Source organism: Heterocephalus glaber, unplaced genomic scaffold (genome assembly GCF_053883595.1).
Source record: "Heterocephalus glaber isolate CG9 unplaced genomic scaffold, H.glaber_assembly_v1.0 deba00001806, whole genome shotgun sequence".
Classification (NCBI taxonomy): Eukaryota; Metazoa; Chordata; class Mammalia; order Rodentia; family Bathyergidae; genus Heterocephalus; species Heterocephalus glaber.
The window spans coordinates 732,508-743,178 of NW_028258481.1; the positions used below are offsets into that span (position 1 = coordinate 732,508).

General features: G+C 60.0%; 1 protein-coding gene across 2 annotated transcripts; it reads left to right on the plus strand.

The window, feature by feature from the left end:
* The first annotated feature begins 3,317 nt into the window (after positions 1-3,317).
* Positions 3,318-10,488, plus strand: Tmem109 (transmembrane protein 109). 2 transcript variants are annotated; one of them, XM_087203733.1, is made up of 5 exons: positions 3,363-3,473; positions 6,154-6,427; positions 6,520-8,302; positions 8,916-9,018; positions 9,337-10,488. In XM_087203733.1, exons 3-5 carry the CDS (start codon positions 8,066-8,068, stop codon positions 9,726-9,728), a joined length of 732 nt encoding a protein of 243 aa, XP_087059859.1. In that variant the 5' UTR covers positions 3,363-3,473; positions 6,154-6,427; positions 6,520-8,065; the 3' UTR covers positions 9,729-10,488. The 2 variants fall into 2 exon arrangements, with proteins under 2 accessions (XP_004874328.1, XP_087059859.1); XM_004874271.3 differs by lacking the exon at positions 6,154-6,427 and having other exon boundaries at positions 3,318-3,473; positions 8,058-8,302.
* Positions 10,489-10,671: the final 183 nt, after the last annotated feature.

A 10,671-nucleotide genomic window follows, 5' to 3' on the forward strand; every position in this document is an offset into this window, starting at 1 on the left:
GTGCGCTGTAGGGAGAGGGGGCGCTGTCGCCAGCCGGCCGTTTGGGCCTTGAGCCTCTGGAAGAGTGAGCCAAATAAAGCTCTTTGCTTTATGAAGCAGCCTGCGTCGGTGCTCTGGGACTAGAGACGTGGCCGCGGCTCCTAGGGCCCTCCATGCTCAGCGCTCAGCTCCCGGAGTCTGAGAAGAGACGCGTGGCCCGTGGAGAGCGAGGTCGGGCTGTGGGGTGCACAGGTGAAGGGCTCCGACAGGCCGTGGACAGGGAAGTGCCCAGACGGGAGGTGGAGAAGGAGGGGTCCCAGGAAGGACACGGCAGGTGGCAGGGTGCAGGGACCAGGAGTTCAGACTCCGGAGCCCACCTGTGAGCCAGGGAGATGGCGCAGTCAACTTCTCTATGCCTCAGTTACCTTATCTGAAACGGACGCGTGACCAGGTATGTCAAATAACAATGCAGGAGGCCGTTGTATTGGCCTGGGTCCCAACAGATCAGACTCAAAGCCAGACACTGGCTCACTCCTGTGATCCTAGCGACTCAGGAGGCTGAGGCAGAAGGATCATAAGTTGGAGCCCAGGAGTTCACCGTGCATCGCTTGGGAAGTGTCCTCGGGGGTCCCTTCCAGCCGGCCGGCTTCTAACCCAGTCAGAGCGGCCGGTGACCTCCTTTCTGTGGAAATCTATTCACATGTTCCCCAGGCTCCTCATCCACTCATTCGTGTCAATCTCCGTCCTGACAGCTGGGGATGCAGAGCATGAAGGGGACAGCGCGCTGCCTCTTCTCTCTCCCTAGATATCGACTGGGGATTGAACTCAGACCCTTCGCAGTCAGCCGCACTTTCAGCAGATTCTTGATTGATTGATTTTTATTTTGAGGCGGGGTCCAAGTTGCTGGGGCTGGGCTCCAACTGGAGATGCCCCTGCCGCACACTTAGTGAGCACAGAAGGAAGAGTTCCAGGGTGGTTTGTGCCTCACATCGGAGAAACCCAAGTGGGGCATGCAGGGGGCTGGGATCCGGGGAGCTGGCCACACCAGGCAGGGTGGTCCGGGCAGCCCCCGAGGAGGTGCCCTTTTTGCAGAGACCTAAATGAGGGAAAGGAGCAGTCCAGAGATGGCGAAGGAGGGAGGTGCTTGTGGCGGAGGAAATTTGCCCCAAGTCCTGCATGACAGGCCCGTCAGCTCTCCCAGGCTCACCTCACTGCCTCCGTAGACACAGTGGTATTTTCTTTCCCCGGGCTCCCAGTATTGCAGATAGGTGCATTAATTAGATACCTCATAGGCAGTCAGACAGGGCTGGCCCTCCAGGAGCCAACGTGGAGAACTGTCAAGACAGTCACTGGAGGCCAGCATTGTAAGAGAAGAGACACTACTGAGTGCCTCGCCAGGGATGAATACCAGTGATTGATATTCTAAATAGGAATCAATCACCCAGTCTTAACCCAGCCTTTCCAGGAAAGACCCCTGACCCACCCCTTACCACCGAAAATCCTTGCTCATTCCTTCTACGCTCGCTACGTGACTTGCTTCCCCATTGCTTCCCCATGTAACCTAAGCAACTATACTTGTCATAGTCTTTGTTTTTTTGGTACTGGGGATTGAACTCCAGACCTTGCACTTTCGGGCAGGTGGCAGAACCACTGAGCTAAATCCCCGGCCCACTTGTCGTAATCTTATTGGCTGATCATAGTTTTGTCCACCTTGTGATTTCTCATTGGATCAGTATTACCTAAGCAACTGTACTTGTAAGCTTACTAGTTGACTATAGTTTTGTCCCACCTTGAGCCCGCCTCACCTTGTGGGTTTGTCTGATAACACACCTTTGAGAAGTTGGGTGAGTGGGCAACCCACTTTCGGGTCCCCCTTCTGTCTCTCCTGGATAAAAGCTTTTTTTGTTTGGCGGAACTAGAGATCCAATGCTGGACGGTGGGCTTGCCAGTCAGGTGCGGGGCCACTGAGCTAAATCCCGGGCCCTATTTTTTTTTTTCTGGCACCGGGGACAGAACTCAGGACCTTGTGCTTGCATGGCAGGCACAGTGCCACTGAGCTGAATCCCCAGCCCAGAAGCTATCTTCTCTCAATAAATTTTTCCTACTCTTAACCTCTGTTGTTCCTAGAATTTATTGATTTTTTTTTTTTTTGGTACCGGGCATTGAACTCAGGACCTTGTGCTTTTGAGGCAAGTGCCGGAACCACTGAGCTAAATCCCCAGCCCTATTCTTTGATTTTAATAACACAAACTCGCACTTTGCATTTGGGGAGTTAACATCTATTCCCCCTATATCAATATCAGCCTGGTGTGGTGGTGCAGGCCTGTAATCCCACCACTCAGGAGGCTGAGGCAGGAGGATCACTGTGACTTCAGGCCAGCCTGGGGGACATAGTGAGTTCAAAGCCAGCCTGAAATACATAGTGAGACCCCATCTCAAAAAAAAAAAAACAAAGACTTCGTATCAGCAACCCATACATATCCATGTTCCTACCAGCACAACTCATCATAGCTAAATCTTGGAAGCAACTATGTGTCCATCAACGTTGAACAGATAAGGAAAATGGGGCATTTATGCATAATAGAGTACTACTCTGCCATAAAGAAAGATAAACGAGTCACCTGTAGGAAGATGGACGTACTGAGAGACCATAATATGAAGTGAAACAAATCAGACACACGAGCTTAAACATCACATGGTTTCTCTTATAGGTGAGATCTTTGTCAAAAGGGAAGAGGGTCAAGAGATGGGGGCCAGGAGGGAAAGGAAGGGGGTGCACAAAGGAACTGAGGAGTGTTTTACGCGAGTGCCGACTGCACACTAGGAGTGTAATCACTGTGTACTGCAGACATGTACTAAGAAACGACTTTCAAAGTCTTCCGAGGGCTTCAGCACAGCTCAGTGACCAGCGGGTGCCTAGCTCCTGCCAGGCCCCGGGTTCCAGGCCCGAACTGAACAAAAACTTCTTCCAGGTGAGGACAGCGCCTGGAGGGAGCGGCCCTGGGAGGGAGGCCGGAGGCGCAGGGACGCACCCAGCTCTGGGGCCTCGGGCCGGCGGGCTGCTGCGGGGGGCGTCGGCGGGGACCCAGGTCCCAGGAGGACCCCAGCCGGCACTGGGTGAGGGCGGCCCCGAGGCGTCCCGCTCTCACTCGCTTCGCCCAAGGGCGTGGGTGGCTCGGCGGCCTCCGGGGGGCGTCCGCGGCGCCGCGCTCCGCGCGCCGTGCTCCTCTGGCTCCTCCAGGCCAGCTCTTTGTGCCGTTTTGGCGCGAAGGCTCTCCGTGCCGGGAACTACATCTCCCACGAGGGCCCGCCCCAGACTTCCGTTCTCGCGCGGCCAGCCCGCGGCGCAGTGCGCATGTCCCCTCCACGCCTGCCGAGCTCGAACCAGAGCGCTCCACCCCGCGCACGCGCAGACCGCAACCCGCTACTCCGGAGTTGAGGCGTAGATTTGGCGGCTCATTTTAGCGAGAAAGCCTAACAGTAGCTGCAGCCGGGTGAGTGCGGGCTGAGGGCGGGCTGGACGGCTGCATGCTAGGCCCGGGCGCGGCGGCCCCCCGAGGGGAGCAGGGCGGGGCCTCGTGACCCGGGGGGGGGGAGGGATCGGACTTCCAGCGGCCGATCGTGCCCCTGGGACCCGGTTCCTCGTTGCTACGCGACCGGGGGTGGCGTTGCTAGGTAACGGGAGGCGCGGGGTTCCCCACGTGGAGGTTGCACGTGCTGCCGGAGTCTGCGGGGCGCGGGCCGGGCAGGCGCTGAACCCCGACCCCGCACCTAGCCCTCCGACCCAACTGTCCGCCCGCCCTCCCGCTAGCGCTGGGCGGGACTGCTGTCCGAAAGAGCACCTGCCCGGCGCCGGCCTGCCCTGCGCCACAGCTGTCGGGGGCTCGGCAGGCCGCCCGGACCTCCCAGGACGCCGGCTTCAGTCCGCTTTCACCCAGTCCAGCTTCTCGGTGGCCGCCTTCATTTGCATCTGCTGTTAAAATAACGGATCTTTTCCCACCTTCCTCTCCGTGTCTATGTCTCGCATTCGTGGCTTCTTGCCGGGCCTCTGATACTCATCTACCAAGCATTTATTAGTCATCGCTCTTCTGTCCCTGGGCTGAGGATTCTAAGGAAAGTCATGGGTCGGGCCTGCCTGCCAGGTGCGGGTACAGTGGCACACGTGTAGGCTGAGACCTTTCACAGCAGTTTACAAAGTGTTTGCAGAAACATCTTGACTCTGCGGCAACCTGTAACCTGGCTTCACCCCATTTTACATTTGAGGAGACTGAAACTCAGCTTAAGTAACACAGAGATAGTGGCTTAAACCGGCATGATAGTGTACACTGCAATCGCAGCACTTGGCAGGCTGAAGCAGGAAGATCTCCAGTGTGAGACCAGCTTGAACTACATAGCTAGTCCCTGTGTCAAAAACAAAACGAAAAGAGGTAGTGGCTTTTCATTTGTGGGTGCATGGAGCCTGCAGCGGACGTCTGTGGTCCTCTGCACTGCGGCCCTTTGTCTGGAGTACACTGTCCCCCCGGGCTGCTGGCCATTTATGGCAGCTGTCTGGCTGTGTGTCACGGATCCCTGGGGAGCTCCTCTCTAGGGGACAGCGAGTGAGCCCCCCCTCCCCCGGGCAGCCCCAGCCTGTGGTGATGCACAGCCTGAAAGGGAAGAGGGCCGGGCGTTGGCAGGGCTCCTGAGCTCGGCCTCGCCCCACCCTGGCAGCAGACCACAGCTGACCTGCAGTGCAGGAGCTCCGCCAGGGTGAGGAAGGCAGTTCCCAGCCCAGCCTCAGCTCCTGAGCAGAAGTGGCAGGGCTTGGCCCTCTGCTTCGTCCTCTCAGACTCCTGGCGTGCAGCACCCTGACCTGGTAGGGGTCTCCCTGGACTTCCAGTGGCCTCCCGCTCTGTTGCTGTTTGGCAGAACTTTAAGGCTCTTGTGGGTAGGGACCGAGCCTTATGAGGCCCTGCGAGGTATGGGACAGGCAGAAGGGTGAGACCGGGCCTTGAATCAAGTCACCATCTGCTGTGTGACCCGGGGTAGTCACTGGGCCTCTCCGAGCCACACTGAGTGGAGTGGAGTGGAGGGGGCAGTAACTCAAGACAGTTGTAAGAGTTAAGTGGGATAGCGAAATCATCAGCACTTTGTAACTAGAGAGCAGCACACAAAGTTTTACATATACAATAAATAAAGTCTTACTGTCTGGTGCCTACTGTTTGAGGTCAGGCACTGTAGGAGGCAAGGAAGTACAAGGCATCTGCCTCTCAGAGGCTGAGACTGACTCAGCTCCTATCGTGACCTTTTTCTTTAATAAAGGGCATGAAGGCAGGCATGATGTCGCATGCCTGTGATCCCAGCACTCTGGGAGGCTGAGGCAGGCGGATTGCAAGTTCAACTCCAGCCTGGGCAACTCAGCAAGACCCTGTCTTAAAAACTAAAAGAGCTGGGGGTGTAGCTCAGTACCAAGGCCCTGGGTTTAATCCTCAGTACTGCCAACAAACAAAAACAGATTCGATTAGGCCGAAGTGAGGAGACACAGTGGTGGGTCAGCGGCCACTGCCGGAGCTTGGCCTGGAAGAAGTGAGAAGGAATCCTGTTCAGAACAGCTTGAAGAAATGGACCAGCCGGTCATCCCATGCGCTCATTATGTCCAAAGGGCACCCTCCAGCACCCTGTTGGACTTGGCTGTGGTGCGTCAGAGGGGCACCTGGCAGAGCTGTGGGGAGTCTATTTCAGGTCCCCCCGCTCAGGGCAGATGGCCACCTGGAGGCTGAGGGGGCACAGGATGAGGGGGCGCCCACATCACCCTGACCTAGGGAGGAGGAGGCGACATCCGATTCCTCCAGGTGGGGTCCCTGGGATACAGGATCCAGCCCAGGACGGCAGCCCTGCTCTGCAAGTCCTGGCATGATTGTGACCCATGGCACTGGCGGGCGGGAGCCATCTGCTCACCTTTGCCAGAGAGAGGAGGCCTTCCCTGCCTTCAGCCCGGCCATGAGTCCACAGGGACTGCAGTCCCAGCCTGCTTGACCCTGCAGGCCAGCAGCAGGGCAGCTGCCTCTGCGGCAGATGGTGCCCTGTGCCCTGAATGTCATATTTTTAGAAGCCTTTTTTTGGAGCCGTTTCCTTCCCAGTAAGCAAGAGTGCGAACACCCTTCTCGTCCCTCTCCGCCCTCGCCATGGCTGCAGATTTCTGGCTGAGGGCCTTGGTGAGTGCAGACTCTTGGAACCCTCCTACCGCCTAGCCTCATCTGAGCCTCTGATGGTCAGCCTGGTCCTGGAAACTCCCAGGAGCCCTGAGCCATTTCTCACCTGGGAGAGGACAGGATTTGCCGGTGCTGTCTGACCAGGATGGCTTCGCCTGCAAACATTCTCCTTGGGAATACTGCTGCCTCCAAGATTTGGTGCTTGTTGGGTCTTAACTTGTCTCCGGCATCGGTTTACAGACGGATCAGAGGACCAGGTGCTGAGGCGGAGCCGCCAGTAACCCAGCGAGATGACTGGTGCAGGCCCAGTTTATTCTGTGCTAATTTTTTTTTTTTTTTTTGGTACCAGGGATTGAACTTGGGACCTTCCGCTTGTGAGGCAGGCGGCGGAACCACTGAGCTACATCCCTGGCCCTGGCCTGTTTAGTCTGGCTCCTGAATCACTTCTGAGGCCTCAGTTGCACCTGGAGTCCCTCCTGGTCTCCCCTTCCTACTTCTAGTCCCCCACCTTCTCCTTGTGGCTGTGGGGTTCCGTGAGGCAGGCAGTTTGGGCAGGACCAGCCAGCCTTTATTACTCAGTGTCTCTCCTTTAGGGCTTTGCCTATGTAAGGGACTGGAGCTGAGCTGGTCCTGTGGTCCTTGTCGTGTCGTGGTTGTGTTACTGTACTGCAGGTTACGGTGCGTGTGCGTGCTGCAGTTTCCAGGCACACTTCCTAGTGCAGAACTTCCACGCCCTAGGTAGTTGGCTCCTAAGTACCTAGAGCAGTGAGGGTGCCCTTTGTCAAAGGTGGCCGCTCCAACTGCAGTGTCTTCTGAAGATGAAGAAACAGCTTTTATTTGGAACAGGCCTCAGACACGCCTGGCTCTGTGGGGGCAGCTGCGCGGGGATCCCTGGCTGCCCAGGCTGCGCTCTGGCCAGGAACCCGCGCTGTGCGGGTTTGGAGGACGGGCGCTGAGGGACAGCATGAACCTTGTCAGAGAGCCCCCAGTGGCCGGCGAGGGTGGCGCGCCTGGGGGGAGTCAGGAGGCCCTGGCCACCTTCCCCTTTGGGTTCCTCGGAGTCGGAAGGGTAAACAGCAAACCCGCATGTTTGCCTGAATTCTGGTGCCACCCTAGCGAGTGAAGGGAGTGAGAGGCGGGCAGTGGGAGGTGGGCACCATGGGACAGCCAGGGCTATGGCGAGTGTCAAGGGGGGCATCGCTGGCTTTGGAGCCATGCCTGCGGCTCCAGACGCTGCCTCTGGGCAGGTGGGCAGCCGGGGGTATCCCCACGGGGCCCGCTCCCTCCTGTCACCGAGGCTGTCTGGAGGTGGAGTGACAGCAGGACGACTGAGCTGGTCTTTCCTGTCCTAGGGGTGGCGCTCAGCTCTGTGCAGTGCAATGGTTGGGGGCTTCTGTCTAAGCCATGGCAGCCGGGTTGAGACCCTTGCTTTCCTGACCCCAGCGAGGGCTGAAGCTTGGTGGCCTGGCCCAGGCGTAGCCGGCTCCCCACCTCTTGGCTGCACAGAGCAGAGGAGGAGTGGGCCATGCACTGCCTCAGCCTGCTGAGCACGGCTCTCAGCATGTGGGGCTGTCCTGCTGTCTCGGGTTGTTTTGCATTCGTTTTATTTTAAGTAGATATTAAGCTCTGGTACAAAGCCTGAGCGAGTTGTAATTCTCAGGGCTGTAGCCTGTGAAGGTGTTCGGGACTGGAGTAAACCTCAGGGGGCTCCTCTTGGCTGTCAGGCCTGGTCTGGCGCGCGCCAGCTGACTAACACTAACTGGAGTGGAGAGAGGTGCCCTCCAGGCGGCACTGTGCCCAGCTCTCCTCAGCGGCACAGCCCTGGCCTCGGGTGCAGGGGATCAGGGCTCGGGGACCAGCTGACCGCAGCTGCCCGCTCTCCCTCAGACCAGGCCATGGCGGGCCCAGGCAGCCATCCAGTGCGGGCCACGCACCTGCTCGGAGCCACCCTGGCGGCCCTCGTGGCCCTGGCCCTCCTCCACTCGGTGTCTTCCCAGCCTCACCGGGACTTCGCACCGCCAGGCCAGCAGAAGAAGGAGGCCTCTGCCGACCCCCTGACGCAGCTCGGGCGCGCGCTGCGGGGGACGCTGGACAGCTGGCTGGGCCGGGAGACCATGCACTTGGTCTCAGAGGTGAGATAGGCCCTGCGTGGCAGTGCACATGGAGGACAGAGGAAAGAGGGGGTCTTTAGCGTGGCACTGGGTCCTCTGAGGTGGGACCCCAGAGCCCCAGATTCCTCACCAAGCAGCCTTTTGGCCCCACCTGTCACTGCCGGGCCAGGTCGGGTGGGAGGAGACCAGACCCGCCTGTCCGCCTGTAGAGGCCATGCAGCTGGTGGCCAGCCTGGGACTTGGAGCCATGAGGTTGCCGAGAAGGCTGAGGCAGCCTACAGCTCAGCTACAGGCTCCTTGGGGCACACCCTCTGGTCTCCTGTACATGTGTCCTCCTCCTCCTCCTCCCTGAGTCCCCAGCTTTGCAGGGTGACCCCTGAAGGGACACAGCTGTGCTCACCACTGCTTCCCAGTGTCACAGCTGTGGACCGGGTCGGGTCCCCTGAGTCTTGCTGTCCTGCTGCGGAGGGGAAGCAGTGTCCGTCCTGTGCACGGTGGAACGTGGTGGGGCCTCACTGGTCAGCCCAGGCTCCTCTGTGACCCAGCCCCGAGCCGGGCTGAGAAGCAGGTTGCACCTCTCCAGGCCAGCCCGGTTCCCCCGGCTCTGCTCCGCTCACTCGAGCTCTTTCCGCAGACCCTGTCACAGGTGGCGTGGGCCATCTCCTCGGCCATCTCAGTGGCCTTCTTTGCAGTGTCTGGGATCGCAGCTCAGCTGCTGAACGCCCTGGGGCTGGACGGTGAGTGAACAGACTGGTCGGGCCCCTTTCTGTCCTGGGAGCTCGACTCTGGCAGGGTCTCCTGGTCCTGGCGGTCCTGTCCCAGAGGCGTGGCCCAAGAGAGAGCAAGCTCCAACCACCACCTGTGGGAGCCAGGTGCTTACCGCACGTGGGCCTCGCTGAGCCCCAGCGGCTCATTATGGTTAACCACAGCCCTGAGGGTGGGTTGCTGTCTCACAGTGGAGCCGGGCTCCCTAGAGCTCCCGCCGCGGTCCAGGCTCTGGCTCTGGTCTCTCACCTGCCTGCTCCTCAGTTGCTGACGGCCGCTGTCCCTCCCAGGAGATCACCTCACCCAGGGCTTGAAGCTGAGCCCCAGCCAGGTGCAGACCTTCCTGCTGTGGGGTGCGGGGTCCCTGGCCGTCTACTGGCTGCTGTCTCTGCTCCTCGGCCTGCTCCTGGCCTTGCTGGGCCGCATCCTGGGCGGCCTGAAGCTCGTCGTGTTCCTGGCTGGCTTCGTGGCCCTGGTGAGGTCGGTGCCCGAGCCTTCCATGCGGGCGCTGCTGCTGCTGGCCCTGCTGACCCTCTACGCCCTGCTGAGCCGCCTCACGGGCTCGCGGGCCTCCGGCGCCCGGCTGGAGGCCAAGGTGCGCGGGCTGGAGCGCCAGGTGGAGGAGCTGCGCTGGCGGCAGAAGCGAGTGGCCAGGGCGCCCCGCGGCGTGGAGGAAGAGTGACGGCCCTGCAGCCCCGCCTCCGCCACACCAAAGAGCTGAGGTGCTTCTGGGCCGCCCGGCCCCCTACAGCCCCTTCCCTTCCTTGCTAGCACCTCGTCCATGCCCCTGCCCCCAGCCAAGGGGCCCCTTGGCTTCCTGCCGTCCATGGGGCGGGTGTGCAGCTGGGCTTCAGCTGCCAGCTCTGGCCCTGGCCTCCCGTGACCTGCCGCTCTCCTGTTGGCCCCCCGAGCTCCGCTCTGCCCCGCTCCACCTGCCTTGCTGTCGCCCAGCCTGGAGAGCACCACCCGCCCTCCCGGCCTTGGCCAGCAGGGGAAGAGCCTGGGCAGGCCCGGAGGGTTGGGCGATGCGCCCCGAGTGTTCCAAGTGCCTTAATCAGCGCTGCTGCCCCGGCGTAGCGGGAGTGCACTGTGGCTGCCATCCGCGTGAGCAGGGCACCTTCCTTGTCACCCAGAGCGGCCGCAGGACTCGCCCTGTGGGGAGCTCAGACCCAGGAGACAGGACAGCTTCCTGCTCCACACTGCCCAGCCTTGCCGCTGAGCAAGACCGGAGCAGGGCGGCCAGCCGTACTCCGAGGCCAGGGTCCTGCCCTTCCTGCCTCTGGGGCCCAGAGGCAGGGAGAGGTGCCTCTGCCGGGCCTGGCACCCAAAGGAATAAATGCCCAATTCTGACTGCTAAGGTTTGATGTGAAATCACAGCTGCGGTGATACCTATTTTTATCAGTGCTTGGTTGATTTTGAATAAAGTGCACGCTATTTTATTATCTTGTCTGAATAAAGTCTGTTTACTCAGAGTTTGGGCTGCTGCAATGTCCCCGCCCCTCCCAGGCCCTGTGGGGCAGTCAGTCCTCCTCCCCTGCTGGCCCCTGCCAGGTGCCACCTGCCAGGTTCCCACCCGGGTCCGCAGGTGGGGATGGCTTTGTTACAGCTGTCTGTACAGGGGAAGC